Here is a 23,609-nt window from a genome sequence, read left to right as displayed (position 1 = left end):
GCATGACTAGGCACAGACTCAGCTACCCCACCATCTCTAGCCTGACTAGGCCCAGTCTCATCGACACACCATCCCTGGCATGACTAGGCCCAGCCTCTGCTGCCTGCGTTTCATTGCCCCCTGCACGTTGACCTCGATTTCTCCAACTGGCGCTTGTACCCTCACCTTGTCTACGGCTTTTATGTGGACACGCAAAGCTCTTATGCCCCAAATCCTCACACTCAAAACACCGTAAACTATCTGTACTTGCAAACCCTGCATAGAGCCCCTCCCCATGCCTCACATTAAAATGCAAATTTTGGTGTTGCTCATTGTTATTCAGAAACATGAACACTTGCCCCCGGAACGAAACAACATGCTTAACGGCATCTGCCTGAAAACCTGCAGACAGTACACGAAAACCACTAGCAAACTTACCAAAACGACTCAGCTATTTCCTGATTTGATCATCCATAATAAACAGAGGCAAATTTGCAACTACCACCCTGGTCGAAAGGGGTAGAAACAGGAGAAATTGGCACCAACACACCCCTAACAAATATTCCACTAGCAATGAGCCTACCCACCAAATTTGCTCTTTTCATGAAAACAACCACAGCTTTGTTCATTCTGGAAGCGGAATGTATAAATTCAGCTTCTACCTGTTCACCGACCGCGAGCAGAACCTCCTCCACCTTAACTCCATTCTCAGAAACACACCTGAATCCATGCCCTAACGACAGCGTCTCCTCCGTGCTAGGCTGAGAAGATATCACGCACACCACACCTTCCAAACCCCTGGAAACTAAATTCTGTCCTCTTCCACCCTAACTTTGAAATGAACAGTGGGTACTGCTAAAACAAACAGTGCAAACCCTCCACCATAGAAAATAAAAATGGAAAGAAAAGACCAAGAAGAGAATCAAGAAAACAAGTTAGGACAGAGCCCTCCACACGAAACACTCAAATTCCCAAAAACTCCCAGCATGCACTGCAAGAGAGAGACAGAGAGAGAGAGAGAGAGAGAGAGAGAGAGAGAGAGAGAGAGCAATAGGGGGACCCTGAAGGACGTCACCCTCAACCGTAGCCCCAGGAGCAACACAGTAATGGACACCCTGCCCAGACCAGGGAGACACCCTCCCAGAACCACTGCTGAAGGACCTGCACCGAGAGAACCCATGCCAAGAGGTTACAGTCACAGGTCACAGTTGTAAATGAGAACTTGTTCTCAACTAGCTTACCTGGTTAAATAAAGGTGAAATAAAAAGAGGACCTACACCCAGACCACAGCATCACCAGCCACACCCCAACCAGCTAAGACCACCCCAAGCAAACTCTGGCCACACTCTATATAGGCCACCCATATCAGAGCTATGCCCCTTCTGCCCACCCTATGCCCCAACATGACAGTAGGACATATGCCCCGGCCGTGAGAAGAGCAACATGCCCAACCCCCACTATTACACCCGCCCAAGCCCCATCCTGCGACCTAAGAGGTATGTATCAGATGCTTAACATGCTCTGCTCACACCTACTGTGATGGTCTGGGCCTAAACCACACAAAAACAACACTAGACACTATGGAACACAACATTTTACAATCTCATCCTGGAATATACAAGGTCTGAGGTCATCTGTCTTTGGCATAAAGAGCAGAAACCCAGACTTCATCAAAGAAATTGGAATACAGAATATGTCATCCTACAAGAAACATGTCATAAAGGAAATGGACCCACTGGTTGCCCTCTAGGTTACAGATAGCTGGTAGTCCCATCCACCAAACTACCAGGTGTGAAAAAGGGAAGAGACTCCGGGGGTATGCTAATTTGGAATAAAGCAGACCTAACCCACTCTATTAAATTAGTCAAAACAGGAACCTTTTTCATCTGGCTAGAAATTCATAAGGAAAATATCTCAACAGAGAAAAATGTCCTCATATGTGCTACCAAAATCCCCATAATTGAACGATGACAGCTTCTCCTTCCTAGATGGAGAGATCAACAATTTCCAAGCCCAGGGACATGTACTAGTCTGTGGTGACCTAAATGCCAAAACTGGACAAGAACCTGACACCCTCAGCACACAGGAGGACGAACACCTACCTCAGTTTTAATCCAAATAACAATTCCCTGTTTTAGGTCAGTTAGGATCACCACGTTATTTTAAGAATGTAAAATGTCAGAATAATATTAGAGAGAATGATTTATTTCTGCTTTTATTTCTTTCATCACATTCCCAGTGGGTCAGAAGATTACATACACTCAATTAGTATTTGGTAGCATTGCCTTTAAATTGTTTGACTTGGGTCAAACGTTTCAGGTAGCCTTCCACAAGCTTCCAAGAATAAGTTGGGTGAATTTTGGCCCATTCCTCCTGACAGAGCTGGTGTAACTGAGTCAGGTTTGTAGGCCACCTTGCTCGTACACGTTTTTCAGTTCTGTCCACACATTTTCTATAGGATTGAGGTCAGGGATTTGTGATGGCCACTCCAATACCTTGACTTTGTTGTCCTTAAGCCATTTTTCCCCTACTTTGGAAGTATGCTTGGGGTCATTGTCCATTTGGAAGACCCATTTGCGACCAAGCTTTAACTTCCTGACTGATGTCTTGAGATGTTGCTTCAATATTTCCACATAATTTTCCTACCTCATGATGCCATCTATTTTGTGAAGTGCACCAGTCCCTCCTGCAGCAAAGCACTCCCACAACTTAATGCTGCTACCCCCGTGCTTCACGGTTGGGATGGAGTTCTTCAGCTTGCAAGCCTCCCCCGTGTTCCTCCAAACATATTGATGGTCATTATGGCCAAACAGTTCTATTTTTGTTTCATCAGACCAGAGGACATTTCTCCAAAAAGTACAATCTTTGTCCCCATGTGCAGTTGCAAACCGTAGTCTGGATTTTTTATGGCGGTTTTGGAGCAGTGGCTTCTTCCTTGCTGAGCAGCCTTTCAGGTTATGTCGCAATAGGACAAATTTTACTGTGGATATAGATACTTTGTACGTATTTCCTCCAGCATCTTCACAGGGTCCTTTGCTGTTGTTCTGGGATTGATTTGCACTTTTCGCATCAAAGTACGTTTATCTCTAGGAGACAGAACGCATCTCCTTCCTGAGCGGTATGACGGCTGCGTGGTCCCATGGTGTTTATACTTGCGTACTATTGTTTGTACAGATGAACGTGGTACCTTCAGGCATTTGGAATTTGCTCCCAAGGATGACCCAGACTTGTGGAGGTCTACAAAAATAATTCTGAGGTCTTGGCTGATTTCTTATGATTTGCCCATGATGTCAAGCAAAGAGGCACTGAGTTTGAAGGTTGGCCTTGAAATACATCCACAGGTCCACCTGTAATTGACTCAAATGATGTCAATTAGCTTATCAGAAGCTTTTAAAGCCATGACATCATTATCTGGAATTTTCCAAGCTGTTTAAAGTCAACTTAGTGTATGTAAACTTCTGACCCACTGGAATTGTGATACAGTGAATTATAAGTGAAATAATCTGTCTGTAAACAATTGTTGGAAAAATTACTTTTGTCATTCACAAAGTAGATGTCCTAACGACTTGCCAAAACTATAGTTTGTTAGCAAGAAATTTGTGTAGTGGTTGAAAAACGAGTTTTAATGACTCCAACCTAAGTGTGTGTGAACTTCCGACTTCAACTGTAGTCAATGGTAGGCTTCGAGGGGACTCCTATGGTAGGTGCGCATACAGCTCATCTCTTGGCAGTAGTACTGTACACTACTAAATCACTGACCTCAACCCAGAGTCTCTTAGAGTGTTCACAGTTAGTCCACTGACACCCCTATCAGATCACAGCAAAATCCCACTCTACTTGAACAGAGCTTTGCTCAATCATGAGGCATCAAAGCCAAATTAACTTAATAATATTAAGAAATGCTATAGAAGGAAGGAAAGTAGTGTGGAAATCTACCAAAAAACTATTAGGCAACAACCAATTCAATCCCTTCTAGACAATTTTGTGGACAAAATGTTTCACTGTAATAGTGATGATGTAAACTTGGCAGTAGAAAACCTAAACAGTATATTTGACCTCTCAGCTTCGCTATCAAATCTAAACATTTCAAGCAGACAACCTAAGAAAATGAACAACAATGATCAATGGTTTGAGGAAGAATGCAAAAACCTAAGAAAGAAATTGATAAATCTATCCAACCAAAAACATAGAGACCCAGAAAACATGAGCCTACGGCTTCACTATGTTGAATCACTAAAACAATACAGAAATACACTACGGAAAAAGAATGAACAGCACGTCAGAATTCAGCTCAATGTAATTGAAGAATCCATAGAATCTAACCACTTCTGGAAAAATTGAAAAACTCTAAACAAACAACTACTCAAAGAGTTATCTATCCAAAACTGAGATGTATGGATAAACCACTTCTCCAATCTTGTTGGCTCTGTAACAAAGAACAAACAGCAAAAACATATACATGATCAAATACAAATCTTAGAATCAACTATTAAAGACTACCAGAACCCACTGGATTCTTCAATTACATTGAATGAACTACAGGACAAAATACAAACCCTCCAACCCAAAAAGGCTTGTGGTATCCTTAAATGAAATTATAAAATATACATACCACAAATTCCAATTGGCTATTCTTAAACTCTTTAACATCATCCTCAGCTCTGGCATCTTCCCCATAATTTGGAACCAAGGACTGATCACCCCAATCCACAAAAGTAGAGACAAATTTTACCCCAATAATTACCGTGGGATATGCGTCAACAGCAACCTTGGGAAAATCCTCTGCATTATCATTAACAGCAGACTCATACATTTCCTCAGCAAAAGCAATGTACTGAGCAAATGTCAAATTGTCTTTTTACCACATTACCGTACGACAGACCATGTATTCACACTACACACCCTAACAAATTCCATCCTGAAACCGTTGCCCTAGAGCACACAAAAAACAATACATACCTCGGCCTAAACATCAGTGCCACATGTGACTTCCACAAAGCTGTGAAAGATCTGAGAGACAAGGCAAGGAGGGCCTTTTATGCCGTCAAAAGGAACATAAAATTCAACATTATTTAGGATCTGGCTAAAAATACTTGAAATATTTATAGAACCCATTGCCCTTTATGGTTGTGAGGTCTGGGGTCCACTAACCAACCAAGAATTCACAAAATGGAACAAACACCAAATTGAGACTCTGCATGCAGAATTCTGCAAAAATATCCTCAGTGTAGAACTTAAAACACCAAATAATGCATGCAGAGCAGAATTAGGCCAATATCCGCTAATTATCTTGTTTGGGGTAGGGGGCAGCATTTTCACTTTTGGATGAATAGCGTGCCCAGATTGAACTGCCTCCTACTCAGTCCCAGATGCTAATATATGCATATCATTAGTAGTATTGGATAGTAAACACTCTAAAGTTTTTAAAACTGTTTGAATGATGTCTGTGAGTATAGCAGAACTCATATGGCAGGCAAAAACCTGAGAAAAAAATCCAAACAGGAAGTGTGAAATCTGAGGTTTTGTCGTTTTTGAACTGACCCCTAGCGAATACACAGTGGAATATGGGTTATTTGGCACTTCCTAAGGCTTCCACTAGATGTCAACCGTCTTTAAAACGTTGTTTCAGGCTGCTCATGTGAAGGGGGGCCGGATGGGAGTTGTTTGACTAAGGGGTCTGCCTACAGCCTCGTTCTCAGTCACGCGCTTTCACTTGAGAGGTAGCTCTCATTCCATTGCTTTTCTACAGACAAGGGAATTCTCCGGTTGGAACATTATTGAACTTTTATGATAAAAGCATCCTAAAGATTGATTCTATACTTAGTTTGACAAGTTTCTTCGACCTGTAATATTACTTTTTGAACATTTCGTCCGAATGGACCAGATCGCAATTTTGAATTTGTTTACCAAACGCCCTAACAAAAGACGCTATTGGACATAAATGGACATAAATGATGGACATTATCGAACAAAACAAGCATTTATTGTGGAACTGAGATTCCTGGGAGTGCATTCTTATGAAGATCATCAAAGGTAAGTGAATATTTATAATGCTATTTATGAATAATGTTGACTACCCAACATGGCAGATATTTCTCTGGCTTGTTTGGGATCTGAGCGCGGTTCTCAGATTATGCTTTTTCCGGAAAAAAAATTGAAATCTGACACAGCGGTTGCATTAAGGAGACGTGTATCTAAAGATCCATGTATAATAGTTGTATTTTCAACAACATTTATTATGAGTATTTCTGTGAATTCATGTGGCTCTCTGCAATATCACTGCATGTTTTGGAACTACTGAACGTAACACGCCAATGTAAAATAAGATTTTTGGATATCAATATGAACTTTACCGACAAAACATACATGTCTTGTGTAACATGAAGTCCTATGAGTGTCATTTGATGAAGCTCATCAAAGGTTAGTGATTCATTTTATCTCTATTTGTGCTTTTTGTGACTCCTCTCTTTGGCTGGAAAAATGGCTGGGTTTTTCTGTGAGTTGGTGGTGACCTAACATAATAGTTTGTGGAGTTTTCGTGGGAAAGCATTTTTGAAATCAGACACTGTGGCTGGACTAATGATAATTTTATCTTTAAAATGGTGCCTAATACTTGTATGTTTGAAAAATTAGATTTCTGAGATTTCTGTTGATTTGTATTTGGCGCACTGCAATTTCATTGGCTGTTGGCGAGGGGTTCCGCCTAGACAGGTTATCAAAATCCAGAAAAGAGCTGTAAATTTTACAACTACCTAAATGGAAGCAATTACCAAACCTTCCATAACAAAGCCATCACCTACAGAGAAATAAACCTGGAGAAGAGCCCCATAAGCAAGCTCCCATATCTATTGGGTGAAATACCGCAGTGTGCAATCACAGAAGCAATATTTGTGACCTGTTGCCACAAGAAAAGGGCAACCAGTGAAGAACAACCTATATTTATTTTATTTATTATCCATTTTATACTTTACTTTAACTATTTGCACATCATTACAACTGTATATATACATAATATGACATTTGAAATGTCTTTATTCTTTTGGAACTTTTGTTTATTATACATTTTTTATTGAATTGAGAGAAAGACAGAGGAGAGAGAGAACGAAAGTTCGAGAGAGAGGGGGAGGGCTTGGGAAGAGAGAACCCTATTCCCAGAACCTGTCTGACATGTATATAGAAGCGCCAACACATAGTCTTATTACTAGTCCTATATCATAGTCTTATTACTAGTCCTATATCCTAGTCCTATATCCTAGTCATATATCCTAGTCCTATAACCTAGTCCTATATCATAGTCATATTACTAGTCCTATATCCTAGTCCTATATCCTAGTCATATATCCTAGCCATATTTCATGTTTTATCACGCTCTTCACCCCATCTTACTTATCTCTCCCAACATTTTAATTTGTATTCATACTTTTTTGCATTTGTATTCATGCTCTCTGTACTCAGTATACAACCGCCCACCTGTGACTTAAGATACTGATCCCCAGACTCAGAAAAACACACATTCAAGTTCTGCCGGCAATTCGTCCCACTCCTAAAAGATAGGCTATATCCTATAAGCAAAGAGTAGCTCAAGACAACATGCAAGTGTCCTCTCTCATCATTCTTGCTGCTTCAAGTTCAGTAACCATACCTCTCTGGGCATGCGAGATCAGGTGCATATGTGGTCTCAATTAAATAGAGTAGGCTATAGCCTATGCATGTGCTTGAGAAGGGCAGTTATCTTTCCAAGGAAATGCCCTTCCTATATATGATTAAGCTATAGTTTACTACATGGCCTAGAAATAAATAATGATCACCCATATTTGTTTCTGTCTGTAAATCATCCCACTCCTAAAGGGAAGGGTAGGGTATATGCAATATGTAGCTCAAGAGAAATGGCAAATGTCTGCTCTCTCTCCAACTCTACAAGCTATGTCTAGACTATCGGCTTATACACTGCTCAAAAAAATAAAGGGAACACTAAAATAACACATCCTAGATCTGAATTAATGAAATATTCGTATTAAATACTTTTTTCTTTACATAGTTGAATGTGCTGACAACAAAATCACACAAAAATTATCAATGGAAATCAAATTTAGCAACCCATGGATGTCTGGATTTGGAGTCACACTCAAAATTAAAGTGGAAAACCACACTACAGGCTGATCCAACTTTGATGTAATGTCCTTAAAACAAGTCAAAATGAGGCTCAGTAGTGTGTGTGGCCTCCACGTGCCTGTATGACCTCCCTACAACGCCTGGGCATGCTCCTGATGAGGTGGTGGATGGTCTCCTGAGGGATCTCCTCCCAGACCTGGACTAAAGAATCAGCCAACTCCTGGACAGTCTGTGGTGCAACGTGGCGTTGGTGGATGGAGCGAGACAGGATGTCCCAGATGTGCTCAATTGGATTCAGGTCTGGGGAACCATTCCATAGCATCAATGCCTTCCTCTTGCAGGAACTGTTGACACACTCCAGCCACATGAGGTCTAGCATTGTCTTGCATTAGGAGGAACCCAGGGCCAACCGCACCAGCATATGGTCTCACAAGGGGTCTGAGGATCTCATCAAATCAAATCAAAATCAAATCAAATTTTATTTGTCACATACACATGGTTAGCAGATGTTAATGCGAGTGTAGCGAAATGCTTGTGCTTCTAGTTCCGACAATGCAGTAATAATCAACAAGTAATCTAGCTAACAATTCCAAAACTACTACCTTATAGACACAAGTGTAAGGGGATAAAGAATATGTACATAAAGATATATGAATGAGTGATGGTACAGAGCGGCATAGGCAAGATACAGTAGATGGTATTGAGTGCAGTATATACATATGAGATGAGTATGTAAACAAAGTGGCATAGTTAAAGTGGCTAGTGATACATGTATTACATAAAGATGGTACCTAATGGCAGTCAGGCTACCTCTGGCGAGCACATGGAGGGTTGTGCGGCCCCAAAGAAATGCCACCCCACACCATGACTGACCCACCGCCAAACCGGTCATGCTGAAGGATGTTGCAGGCAGCAGAATGTTCTCCACGGCGTCTCCAGACTCTGTCACGTCTGTCACATGTGCTCAGTCTGAACCTGCTTTCATCTGTGAAGAGCACAGGGCGCCAGTGGCGAATTTGCCAATCTTGGTGTTCTCTGGCAAATGCCAAACGTCCTGCACGGTGTTAGGCTGTAAGCACAACCCCCACCTGTGGACGTCGGGCCCTCATACCACCCTCATGGAGTCTGTTTCTGACCGTTTGAGCAGACACATTCACATTTGTGGCCTGCTGGAGGTCATTTTGCAGGGCTCTGGCAGTGCTCCTCCTGCTCCTCCTTGCACAAAGGCGGAGGTAGCGGTCCTGCTGCTGGGTTGTTGCCCTCCTACGGCCTCCTCCACGTCTCCTGATGTACTGGCCTGTCTCCTGGTAGCGCCTCCATGCTCTGGACACTACGCTGACAGACACAGCAAACCTTCTGCCACAGCTCGCATTGATGTGCCATCCTGGATGAGCTGCACTACCTGAGCCACTTGTGTGGGTTGTAGACTCCGTCTCATGCTACCACTGAGAAGTGGTCTGTGGTCACCACCTGCAGAACCACTCCTTCATTGGGGGTGTCTTGCTAATTGCCTATAATTTCCACCTGTTGTCTATTCCATTTGCACAACAGCATGCAAAATGTATTGTCAATCAGTGCTGCTTCCTAAGTGGACAGTTTGATGTCACAGAAGTGTGATTGACTTGGAGTTACATTGTGTTGTTTAAGTGTTCCCTTAATTTTTTTGAGCAGTGTATATCCCAGTAATACCGCTAGCCTAATATAATGGGCCATGTGAGACTCTCTGGTAATTTAACCAATTTCTTAGGGTTGGGTGTGGGACCTGTAGCTGCGGGTGGGATGAAGAAATCGGACTGCACAGACCTCTACTTTGAGGCTCTCTCACACACACACACACACACACACACACACACACACACACACACACACACACACACACACACACACACACACACACACACACACACACGAGTGTGTGGAGCTGGGCAGTAAAAAGGCGTTGTTGCCAGATTGAAGCATTTGGAAAGGAAACGGCACCATAAAGCACAGCCAGGGGCTCAGGCAATCAGCTCCTGCTATAGCAGTTAATGTCAGTGCGCCTCTGAAAAATGTCCCCCCTGGCTGTGGGGTTTGTTAATATCAGCGCACCCATGAGAAATGGCCCCCTCTACACAAGAGTAAGGTTAAAATCAGATCACTACTACTGAGAAATATCTGCTCTTCTGTAGGGGGTCAATATTGGTGAACTGGTGAAAAATGTCCCCAGTCACGCACAGGGCAAGGGGAGTGTTCAAATCAGCGCACCAATGAGATATTTTCCCTTACTCTCTGGGGAAAGATTGATATTGTCACAATAGAGAAAAATACTGTTCACGCTATCCTTTATGAAAAAAAGAAATCAAAGGGTTAATATCAACTATTAGTACCCATATTTTTCTATTAGCCATGAGTGAAAGTATACTAACAATGTGTACACCACAGAAATGGTCTCTCTGTAAGGCAAGGTAAGGGTTAACAGTATTGTTCTGATGTGACGTTAGAATGTTAGCGTGATGCATCTATCCCGGCCTCAGTCTCTCTGTGTGTCCCTGTAGAGGAGACAAGACATGCAGCCCACACAAAAGGACCTCGGGATGGCTCAATTAAGCACACACAGCGTAGCATAGTGTGGTGTAGCTGCAAGCATAAGGGAATAAAGCCTAGAATTACCAATACCAAAGGTAGCGAAGCCAAATGTAGCCGTGGGCATAAGGCAAATCATTAGCATGGAAACAGTTAGCGTAGCCTTGCTAGCTTAGCCACAGGCATAGACTTCTGTGACAGGTGAACAAGCATTAGAATTAGCATGGACGTACGGGAATAAAGTCAGGCATTAGCATGGCAACAGTTAGCATAGCCTAGCCGCAGGCATACTGTAGAAGGGGAACAAGGAGGAGTATTAGCATGGGTTGACACGGTTAGCTGGCATTTCCATTCATGACGTATGCCCTCTGGGTCTGCCCTCCAGACCAGCCAGATTGGCTTACAGGACTGCAGAGCACTGCCAGCCTGTGCGGTGCCATGCTGATAAGCAGTTGCTAGCTATCTCACACACACACACCACTTATTTCCCTCCTTCTCCCTCCCTTCTCCTCCCTTCTCCCCCCCCCCCCCCCCCCCTCCCTTGTCTCCTTTCTCCTCCTTTCTCCTTCCTTCTCCTCGTTTCTCCTTCCTTTCTACCTTCCCCTCCATTCCCCTTCCTTCCCTTATTCCTTCTCCCTTCCACTCCCTTCTCCTCCCTTTCCCCCTCCTCTTCTTACATCCCTTCTCCCCCTTCTCCTCCCTTCTCCTCACATCTCTCCCTTCCTCTCCCTTTTACCCGCCCTCCTCTTTCCTACCCTTCCCTTCTCTTCCCTTCTCTTCTCCTCCCTTCTCTCCCTTCCCCTCCCATCTACCTCCCCTCCCTTCTCATACCTTTCTTCTCTTCCCTTCTCCTCTCTTGTCTCCCTATCCTCCTGTGTCTCCCCCCTCCCTTATCTCCCTTTCCCCCCTTCTACCTTCCCTTCCTGTCTCCTCCCTTCCCTCTCCTCCCTTGTCTCCATTCTACTCCCTTGTCTCCCTTCTCCTACCTCCTCCTCCCTTATCCTACCTTCTCACCCCTCCCTTCCCTTCCCTTTCCTCCCTTGTCTCCCTTCTCCTCCCTTATCTCCTACCTCCTCTTCCTTCTCCTACCTTCTCTCCCCTCCCCTCTCTTGTCTCCCTTCTCCTCCCTTATCTCCTTTCTCCTACCTTCTCCTCCCTTTCCCCTCCCTTCCACTCCCTTTTCCTCCCTTCTCCTACCTTCTTCTCCAGTCTCCTTCCTTCTCTCCCTCCCCCTCCCTTCTACCTTCCCCTCCATCTCCTCCCTTGTCTCCCTTCTCCTCCCTTATCTCCTTTCTCCTACCTTCTCCTCCCTTTCCCCTGCCTTCCACTCCCTTCTCCTCCCTTCTTCTCCAGTCTCCTTCCTTCTCTCCCTCCCGCTCCCTTCTACCTTCCCCTCCATCTCCTCCCTTTCCTTCTCCTCCCTTCCCCTCCCTTCTACCTCTCCTCCCTTCCCTTCTCTTCCTTCTCCTCCCTTCCCTTCTCTTCCTTCTCCTCCCTTCCCCTCCCTTCTACCTTCTCCTCCCTTCCCTTCTCTTCCTTCTCCTCCCTTCCCTTCTCTTCCTTCTCCTCCCTTCCCTTCCCTTCTCTTCCTTCTCCTCCCTTCCCTTCTCTTCCTTCTCCTCCCTTCCCTTCTCTTCCTTCTCCTCCCTTCCCTTCCCTTCCCTTCTCTTCCTTCTCCTCCCTTCCCTTCTCTTCCTTCTCCTCCCTTCACTTCTCTTCCTTCTCCTCCCTTCCCTTCTCTTCCTTCTCCTCCCTTCCCTTCTCTTCCTTCTCCTCCCTTCCCCTCCCTTCTACCTTCTCGTCCCTTCCCTTCTCTTCCTTCTTCTCCCCTCCCTTCTACCTTCTCCTCCCGTCCCTTCTCTTCCTTCTCCTCCCTTCCCTTCTCTTCCTTCTCCTCCCTTCCCTTCTCTTCCTTCTCCTCCCTTCCCTTCTCTTCCTTCTCCTCCCTTCCCTTCTCTTCCTTCTCCTCCCTTCCTCCTCCTTCCCTTTTCTACCTTCTCCTCCCTTCCCTTTTCTTCCTTCTCGTCCCTTCCCTTCTCTTCCTTCTCCTCCCTTCCCCTCCCTTCTACTTTCTCCTCCCTTCCCTTCCCCTCCCTTCTACCTCCTCCCTTCCCTTCTCTTCCTTCTTCTCCCTTCCCTTCTCTTCCTTCTCCTCCCTTCCCTTCCCCTCCCTTCTACCTTCTCCTCCCTTCCCCTTTCTTCCTCCTCCTCCCTTCTACCTTCTCCTCCCTTCCCTTCTTTCTCCTCCCTTCCCTTCTCTTCCTTCTCCTCCCTTCCCTTCTCTTCCTTCTCCTCCCTTCCCTTCTCTTCCTTCTCCTTCCTTTATTCCCTTCTTCTCCCTCTCCGCCCTTCTCCTCCCTTCTGTTCTCTTCCCTTCTCTTCCATTTGATCCCATCTCCTCCCTCCCCATTTCTCCTCCCTTGTCTCCCCAGAGCTACTTGATCTGATCCATATTTCCTGACTGTAGCCGTTTTGCTGCTGCTGAAGGACATTGAGCGATATGTTCATTAAATGAGGTCGGCTGGGGAAAATGTGTAAGTAATTAGAGCGGCTTTTACAAAATTACAAAATGTCATCCCTGCACTAATGCCAGGGCGCTGGCAGCCGCTGCCATTCTCAATGAGGTCAGGGTGTACTCTTGGGCACATTCACATATGCAGACACACAAATGATAGAGCTATCGTGGGTCTACTTTATGTGGTACCGTATGATTTGATTGGCAGGGGTGGGGCGAGGTGTAGGTGTACATCTCACGGTGATCTCTTGTCAAGGTCAACATGTGTGTACATGAGTGTCCCTTCCACTCACTCCTTTCTCTCACTTCCACTCTCTCGGTGCTCTCTCTCCCTCTCACCCAAACCCTCTACTGTACTTTCCCTCTGTCTCTCTCTCTCGCTCATTTCACTTTCTCCTAACAGCACAATCCACCACAATCCCTATTACAGTCTGATTAGAACCACAGGGAGAAGGCAGAGAGGGAGAGAGGGTACCCATATCCCAGCATGCCTTCTGGCATTCCGCTCAGCCCTCTGCCCCCCTGGCTGGTCCAATCAGACTCCAGACTCCACATGAGGCATACATCTCCCCCCTCCTCAATTCCTCCATTTACCCTCTTATACCTTCCTCTCCTCTCTCCTCCTCTTTCCACTCCATTCCTCCTTATCTCCACTTTTCTTTCTCCTTATCTCTCTCCTCAATTCCTCCATTTACCCTCTTATACCTTCCTCTCCTCCTCTTTCCACTCCATTCCTCCTTATCTCCTCTTTTCTTTCTCCTTATCTCTCTCCTCAATTCCTCCATTTACCCTCTTATACCTTCCTCTCCTCCTCTCTCCACTCCATTCCTCCTTATATCCTCTTTTCTTTCTCCTTATCTCTCTCCCCAATTCCTCCATTTACCCTCTTATACCTTCCTCTCCTCCTCTCTCCACTCCATTTCTCCTTATCTCCCCTTTTCTTCCTCCTTATCTCTCTCCTCCATTCCTCCACTCTCCTCTCCTCTTCCACTATCCTCACCCTTTTCCGCTCTCCTCTCCTTCCCTTTCTCTCCCTCAGGTCATTCTATTAACATTGTCCAGAGCTGTGGCTCACTCTGTCCCTCTCCTGTACACACTGTGTGTGTAAACAACCTGGTGTTATGGTCCTAGATGTCTCCCTCTTCTGTTCCTCCGTTACTCAATTAGAGATTGATTGGCTTGCAATGAGATGCCCAGCACTGTTTATATGCTGTTATTTGGCCCAGTGTTGACCACACACTGTTCGAGAGAAGAAGTATAGAGCCGCTGGAGGACTACTGTACACAGTGCGACACACAACGCTATAAAGAACGGTCTGGAACCAGAGACAACATGACAAGACAAAATAAATGCTGGATATTGTAGGATCCGTGGAACCTTTTCGCCATTTTTTTACATTAGAAAAAGAGGCACAAGGGATCCTTCTCTCATGCGGTAACATTATTTTGATGGAATGCTTGTATCTCAAAGCTCCAAATGCGTTTTAAAGTTTCACGGTGGTCGTGCCAGATTGATGCCAGCTTGATGTACAGCAGGTTTGAGAAAGGATGAGAAAAAATAAATAGAAGAGAGAGAGAGGGGAAGAGAGAGAGAAAAATGAGGAGAGCGAGGAGATAAACAACACTGACAAAGATAGACGGAGAAAGATGGGTCAGTCTTACCTGTGACACCTTGCGAACCACCTCCCCGCTGATCACCAGTCCCTGGACAAAGGAGCGTGCCGCCACAAATGTACGTGTCACCTTCAACTTGAGGTCTCGGGGGGTGTCACCAAAGGGTCGCAGCGTCTCCGACTGCTTGGACACACACTCCAGGTAGTCATCACCTACAATCATAATAACTTTATTAGTAAAACGCTCTTCATGCAATACACAAGTGATAGCTAAAGCAATATAACGGCCTCACATAGTTAAGAATAAAAGTTGAAATCATACAAGATGAAATTCATGAAAATATTTACCAATTTTGGGGTGAATTCAATTTCAATGCAAGAGTTTGGAAAAAGCAGCATTTATTTTCAATGGAGATTTTGAAAGTTGAACATTTCAAAGAACCTATTTAAGTTCAATGTGTAATGTTTACGTACCTATGAGATACCGTCCATTGGCTCCCTTGAACATCCTCTCCAGCAGGCGGGCCCAGAACTCGTTGAGCGCCTCCTCTATGTTAACGTTGGAACCACGGTAGTACCGTCTCAGCTCTGTGTACAGGTCAGAGAACACGCGGGTGTTCTGGGTGTACAGGGAACCCAGCGCCGGAGGATAGGACTGCTGCAGGACACCCTCAGAACGGTTCAGCAACTCCAGGAGGTAACCTGGAATGAGACAGGAAACGGGACATGTTCAACAGTGTTAAACAGTTGAATTTAGGTCAATTCTATGTTTGTTTTTTCATGTCATTCTTATTATAAAATGGAAACATTTCCAGGGGGAAGCAAACAAAATGCAAGAATGAAAGAGTATCATTTCTCTTTAATGTTTTTGTATTTTTTTCTGGCGACAAACAACAGCAGCGCTGTTTCCTATAATACCGTTTAGTGTAGCTTAGCTGTGAGGGCTGGGGCTCTGTCTCATTGCTTTGTACTGCATATGAAATATGCCACAGAGATGAACCCAGAGAGGAAGTGTTTAAATGTATTCTGAGGCAGGATGGGATGTGCAGTGGAAGATAATGTTGTCATCCAAATAAAATGCACTGAGGGGGATATAGAGAGATTCTCTAACATCCACTTACATTGTGCAGACACACACACTCAAACCCTAACACAAACAGACACAGGCCTGCAGAGACACACACACTCAAACCCTAACACAAACAGACACAGGCGTGCAGAGACACACACTCAAACCCTAACACAAACAGACACAGGCCTGCAGAGACACACACTCAAACCCTAACACAAACAGACACAGGCCTGCAGAGACACACACTCAAAACCTAACACAAACAGACACAGCCCTGCAGAGACACACACTCAAACCCTAACACAAACAGACACAGGCCTGCAGAGACACACACTCAAACCCTAACACAAACAGACACAGGCCTGCAGAGACACACACTCAAACCCTAACACAAACAGACACAGGCCTGCAGAGACACACACACTCAAACCGTAACACAAACAGACACAGGCCTGCAGACACACACACTCAAACCCTAACACAAACAGACACAGGCCTGCAGAGACACACACTCAAACCCTAACACAAACAGACACAGGCCTGCAGAGACACACACTCAAACCCTAACACAAACAGACACAGGCCTGCAGAGACACACACTCAAACCCTAACACAAACAGACACAGGCCTGCAGAGACACACACACTCAAACCCTAACACAAACAGACACAGGCCTGCAGAGACACACACTCAAACCCTAACACAAACAAACACAGGCCTGCAGAGACACACACTCAAACCCTAACACAAACAGAGACAGGCCTGCAGAGACACACACACAAACCCTAACACAAACAGACACAGGCTTGCAGAGACACACACACACAAACCCTAACACAAACAGACACAGGCCTGCAGAGACACACACTCAAACCCTAACACAAACAGACACAGACCTGCAGAGACACACACACTCAAACCCTAACACAAACAGACACAGGCCTTCAGAGACACACACTCAAACCCTAACACAAACAGACACAGGCCTGCAGAGACACACACACTCAAACCCTAACACAAACAGACACAGGCCTGCAGAGACACACACACAAACCCTAACACAAACAGACACAGGCTTGCAGAGACACACACACACAAACCCTAACACAAACAGACACAGGCCTGCAGAGACACACACACACAAACGCAGAGAGCAACATAAACAGCAGACAAACCCAGTCCTTCTGGAATGGGACTCTCAGCCAGTCAGTACCATGGCTCTGGCCAAAAACACACTACACAATAACAGGCTGGGCTGCGACTGCACTGTTTAAGAATACAGTGCGTCGTCTTTAATGTGTGTGTGTGTGCAATGTTTTCTTTGAAGACGTTCTTATCTACTTCCTGCCCGCCATGTCCTCCAGATGGGGAGAGGAATCACTGAGCCTCTATGAGAATTCCCTTAGCTCAGCACTAATATCTCTCTCTCTCACTCTCACTCTCACTCTCACACACACAAGCACAAACAGAGACTTGAAAATGGATTTGAACACACTCAACCACACACATACACACCCAGCAAACATTCTCCACATTCACCACACACATCCAGTACGCAGACACACTGCCTGAAGACGATCCGACAGTGTTGAATATGTTACGTAATATAATGTTAAAGCTCACACTGACCCAACCGCACTGCATTATCTAAGCAGGGCCTTGTCACTAAGCAGGGCCTTGTCACTAAGCAGGGCCTTGATGATGTCACTATTCTAAAACAAATGAATTAAACATTATAATAATGAACCATCAAATTCTTATCAGGAGACGAATAAGACAGGAATATCTGCTGTGTTGCTGGGCACTGATTGTGAAACATTACAGAAAGAAAGCCTCCTAGTTAAAGCCAACACGACCAGAAATAATGGCTAGAGGCGAAGGAAGTGAGTGTTTAATGAAAGTAGTGAATCACAGAAAGTCTGTACTGATAATGGGCTTTGTTATGGTGAAGTTTCAGTCTAGGACTAACTGGGAGACTAAGTGTTTAAATAAGCTCAGTTAACCCAAAACTAAAGTCTTGTGTAATTAGTCAGGTGCTCGATTAAAGGGGTAAGAACTTTCTTGTTTTAGCCTCGGTTTCAATTCTCCTCATTGGGAAATGTGACTGAGAACAAGATTTGGGTCATGGAGGCGTGCTTTATGTGGGTGTCTGTTGTGTGTGAGTGTGTGTGTTCGAACGTGGGAAGCATTTGTACTTTCACTCTTCCAAAACAGTACACAGTTACAGTCACTCACCCTTCTAAATAACTTGAAACCATCTAACCAGGTATTTGTGTCTGGAAGTAGCCTAGACTAACTAGCAAGCAAGCCAACTTATTTAGTCAATTAGCTTTAGCCGGCTGGTGTGTGACCGTGACAAAGTTGGTTTGATATTGGAAAGTGTATCTCTGGGCTCGTTAGGGACCGTCAATAAATTATAACATTTACATGGGACAATATTCTGATGTTGCACATCTTTTAGTTTACTCATCAAATGCTTAAAATATTTGGTTAGAGTTTTACAATTTGGAGCTATTGACATTTAAAAATATTGTCCCATGTACATTGTGTAATTTACTGATGCTCCCTAACTAGCCCCATAGGGATATTGAATGTCAAACCAAATTGACCATGGGCATTACGATCGGGTCATGTGCAGCTGCGCTCTGAATTTATGATTATTTTGGTGCTGCCAGCTGTGGGCAGGATTGAAATAACTCCAACCCAATTAAAACTGTTACAGAACCCTTCATTCCGTGACATACCATTTTCCATAATTATCTTACAAATCTCAGTTTTGGACAAGACTGACTTTATGACCAAAATTATTTTATTTACACTTTGTACTCAATTTTGACACTACAATAAATGTTTCAGACTCATATTGAATCAATATAGGCCATTTTATATGAGAGAAGTTGTTTATTGCCTTCAGTTGCTCTTTAAGTTCTGGGTCCATGGATGTTAATAAGGATCTGACCCTTTCTTTCAATTTTTGCCTGAAATAACATTCCCAAATCTGACTGCCTGTAGTTCAGGACCTGAAGCAAGAATGTGCATATGCTTGATACCATTCGAAAGGAAACACTTTGAAGTTTGTGGAAATGTGAAATGAATGTAGGAGAATATAACACATTAGATCTGCTAAAAGAAAATACAAACAAAAACACATGCATTTTAATTTTTTTTTTAATTATCCATCATCTTTGAAATGCAAGAGAAGGGCCATTATATAATATTACAGTTTAGGCGCAATTCAGATTTTGGTCACTAGATGGAAGCAGTGTGCGTGCAAAGTTTCAGATTGATCCAGTGAAGCGTTGCGATACTGGACAATATTTTGTATCAAGTCAGCCCAAATGGTGAATTGATACATTTTCAAATATTTTCAAGATAACTATAGAGAACATACAACAATTATATGGTAATATAATTTTTTTGTTTACACACTCCCAGGAATGTCATACATGATGGATCATTAGCTTATACACCAACTTTCACACATCTAGATGGCTGGGTGGGGTGGGTGTGGAGCCAGAGACAGCAGGGGTTCAAACTGTATATTCCAGTTCCTACATTTGAATTTAAAAAATTATTTTATCAAACAAAACTATGCTACATTTTATCTCTGTCTGGTACCCTCAGGATGACAAATCAGAGCAAGATTACTGAATGTAAGTACATTATTTACCTTCAGAGGTGAATGTATCAAACCAGTTGCCTTGATAAAAGTGTTTTGTTGTTGACTGTAATAGCTACTGTAAATTGGACACTTCAGTTAGATTAACAATCATTTAAGCTTTCTGCCCATATAAAACATATCTATGTCCTGGAAATGTTGTTGTTACATACAACGTCATGCTAATCACATTAGCGCACATTAGATAAACCGTCCCGGTATAGGGACACCGATCCAGTTTAACTTGTTATGGCTGCAATCCCCCTATCGGGATAAGTGTCATCAACAACCGCTGAATAGCATACATTCAAAAAATATTACTACAAATATTTATATTCATGAAATCACAAGTGCAATAAAGGAAAACACAGTTTAGCCTTTTGTTAATCCACCTGTTGTGTCAGATTTTGAAATTATGCTTTACAGCGAAAGCAATCCAAGCGTTTGTGTAAGTTTATCGATCGCACAACAAAACATTAAGTACACTGAGCATCAGGAAGCTTGGTCTTGAAAATCAGAAAAGCAATCAAATTAATCGTTTACCTTTGATGATCTTCGGATGTTTTCACTCACGAGACTCCCAGTTACACAACAAATGTTCCTTTTGTTCCATAAAGATTATTTTTATATCCAAAATATCTCCGTTTGTTTGTCGCGTTATGTTCAGAAATCTACAGGAAACAGCGGTCACGACAACGCAGACAAAAATTCCAAATAGTTTCCATAATGTCCACAGAAAAATGTCAAACGTTTTTATAATCAATCCTCAGGTTGTTTTTAGAATATATAATCGATAATATATCAACCGCAAATGTCTTTCACAGTAGGAGAGGGAAAACAAATACCTATCCAAACTCTGTTGCGCGAGCAAAACTCCTGTGACCACTTGAAGCGATGTTATCGTTCTGGCTAACTTTTCTAAATAAAAGCCTGAAACTGTGTCTGAAGACTGACACCTTGAGGAAGGGATAGGAAAGGAATCTGGTTCATATCCCTTTAAATCCAGCTAAAGGAGGCTATGGAACATGGAGTTTTCAAAATAGAAGCCACTTCCTGTTTTGATTTTCCTCAGGGTTTCGCCTGCAATATCAGTTCTGTTATACTCACAGACAATATTTTGACAGTTTTGAAACTTTAGATGGTTTTCTATCCAATGCTAATAATAATATGCATATATTAGCAACTGAGACTGAGGAGCTGGCCGTTTACAATGGGCACCTTTTCATCCAAGCTACTCAATACTGCCCCTGCAGCCATATGAAGTTAGAGAAAAAAGAAAGAAGGAGGATCGGAACAGGAAATACGAAAGATGCTAACACCTGTGAAATCGTGATTTGTCCAAATAACCAGTGGTGAAAAACCCAAGCACCGGAACTAATGCTGCTCACTATTTCACTTATCGCATTGTATCATGACAGATCTACCATTTATGTTTACGTAGTCTATCCACGAGAGATTATGTATAAGCAACTAATGTGTATCTTATGGCTAAGTTAGCAATTAGCATTGCACAAAAAAAATGGTTTCGTATTCAACCAAAGGCCTACGCAGTGGACAGCTGGGTGACCGAGGGCAAGCCAGAACCAGAGACTTTTATTTTTTTTAATTTTTTTTATTTCACCTTTATTTAACCTGGTAAGCTAGTTGAGAACAAGTTCTCATTTGCAACTGCGACCTGGCCAAGATAAGGCATAGCAGTGTGAACAGACAACACAGAGTTACACATGGAGTAAACAATTAACAAGTCAATAACACAGTAGAAAAAAGGGGAGTCTATATACATTGTGTGCAAAAGGCATGAGAAGGTAGGCGAATAATTACAATTATGCAGATTAACACTGGAGTGATAAATGATCAGATGGTTATGTATATGTATATTGGTGTGCAAAAGAGCAGAAAAATAAATAAATAAAAACAGTATGGGGATGAGGTAGGTGAAAATGGGTGGGCTATTTACCAATAGACTATGTACAGCTGCAGCGAACGGTTAGCTGCTCAGATAGCAGATGTTTGAAGTTGGTGAGGGAGATAAAAGTCTCCAACACGGACACGGACACAGTGAGAAGCCCTAGGGCCAACAACACCTTCATCCCTGGCAACTACCTGAAAGCTCAGGGCCAAACAAACACAGAACCATCCAGTTATATTCCAGGCCTTTCCGTGCAGAGCAAAGTGCTTGGTTGGTGTGTTTCTGACTGGATGACAGATCGTTCCCCTGCCACCTGACCAGATGCCAGTCAGACAGACTTATCCAGACCTCTGTGCCTGTTAGGATTAGCCCGGAGTGACGTTCTGCTGTCACACACACACACATGCACTGCCTACGTGTACACACGCAAGCGCACGTAGGCAGGGACGCAGGCAGACACACTCATACACTACATGGCCAAACGTATGTGGACACCTGCTAGTTGAACATCTCATTCCAAAATAATGGGTATTAATATGAAGTTGGTCCTCCCTTTGCTTCTATAACATCCTCCAGTCTTCTGGGAAGGTTTTCCACTAGATGTTGGAACATTGCTACAGCGACTTGCTTCCATTCAGCCATGAGCATTAGTGAGGTCAGGCACCAATGTTGGGCGATAAGGCTTGCCTCACAATCAGCATTCCAATTTATCCCAAAGGTGTTTTTTAAAAGTTAACTAGGCAAGTCCTACCCCGGCCAAACCCTAACGATGCTGGGCCAATTGTGCGCCGCCCTATGGTAATGCCAATTAAGACCAGTTGTGATACAGCCTGGAATCGAACCAGGGTTGGTAATGATGCCTCTAGTACTGAGCTGCAGTGCCTTAGACCCCTGCGCCACTCTGGAGTTGGAAGAGGTTGAGGTCAGGGCTCAAGGTCAGGGCTCTGTGCAGGCCAGTCAATTTCTTCCACAACGCTCTCGACAAACCATTTCTGTATGGACCTCAAATTGTACACAGGAGCATTGTCATGCTGAAACAGGAAAGGGTCCTTCCCCAAACTGTTGCCACAAAGTTGGAAACACAGAATCATCTAGAATGTCATTGTATGCTGTAGAGTTAAGATTTCCCTTCACTGGACTTAACAGGCCTAGCCCGAACCATGAAAAACAGCCCCGGACCATTATTCCTCCTCCACCAAACTTTACAGTTGGCACTATGCATTGAGGCAGGTAGCGTGTTCCTGGCATCCTCCAACCCCAGATTAATCCGTCAGACAGCCAGATGGTGAAGCATGATTCATCCTTCCAGAGAACGTGTTTCCACTGCTCCAGAGTCCAATGGAGACAAGCTTTACACCACTCCAGCCGACACTTGGGATTCATGAAGCTCCTAACGAACAGTTCTTGTGCGAACGTTTCTTCTAGAGGCAGTTTGGAACTCGGGAGTGAGTGTTGCAACTAAGGACAGGTGATTTTTACTCACTACACGCTTCAGCACTCGGTGGTCCAGTTCTGTGAGCTGTGGTGGAAAAAGTACCTAATTGTTATACTTGAGTAAATGTAAAGACACCCTAACAAAAAATTACTCAAATGAAAGTAAAAGTCATCCCAGAAAATACTAATTGAGTAAAAGTATAAATATACTTAAGTATCAAAATGTAATGTAATTGTATCAAAAGTAAAAGTATAAATCCTTTCACATTTATACTAATTTCATTAATAGACTAAGAGCTGGGTTGACAGCGTATGACAGGAGCAGACTGTTGCTGTGGCTGTACTGTTGTCTTAGCTGGGTTGCAAGACAGGTCAGGAAACAATGTAGCGCAGTTGACATTTAAAGGTAATTTTACCATTGAGCCGACATCAGCATTATTGACTTGCGTTCTCCGGTAACACTGTCTTTAATTGGTGCATAGCCAAAAAAGGATGATTGAATTGAATCACAGCCTAAAATAGTCTAAAATAGAGTTGGAAAATTCCTGCTTTGGTTAATAGTCATGCATAGTTTTAAACATACAGTACAACAGCGTGAATCGCAGTCAGATAATGCTTGTTATCCTTTAGATACGATTCGTACATGGGTATGTTGAAAATCCTAGAGATTTAGAACAGGGTGAGTGGGTGAGTGTTTAGTAATCTCTTACTGTGCCATAGGGCAGCCAGTCCCTTCTCTGCTGTGGTGACTAATGA

At 43.6% G+C, this 23,609-nt stretch overlaps 1 protein-coding gene across 1 annotated transcript in view; it reads right to left on the bottom strand.

Annotated features, from left to right (window-relative positions):
- Positions 1-23,609, bottom strand: part of LOC139376023 (glypican-1-like) — a 135,173-nt gene that overhangs the window by 23,474 nt on the left and 88,090 nt on the right. Inside the window, exons 4-5 of the mRNA XM_071118100.1 lie at positions 15,255-15,482; positions 14,830-14,993 (exon numbers count right to left, since the gene is read on the bottom strand). Of these exons, the coding sequence (XP_070974201.1) occupies positions 14,830-14,993; positions 15,255-15,482 (392 nt within the window). The remainder of the gene's footprint in view (positions 1-14,829; positions 14,994-15,254; positions 15,483-23,609) is intronic.

Source organism: Oncorhynchus clarkii, chromosome 20 (genome assembly GCF_045791955.1).
Source record: "Oncorhynchus clarkii lewisi isolate Uvic-CL-2024 chromosome 20, UVic_Ocla_1.0, whole genome shotgun sequence".
Lineage (NCBI taxonomy): Eukaryota > Metazoa > Chordata > Actinopteri > Salmoniformes > Salmonidae > Oncorhynchus > Oncorhynchus clarkii.
Note: the sequence above shows the minus strand (reverse complement) of the source record. Positions and strands in the feature narration are given on the sequence as shown.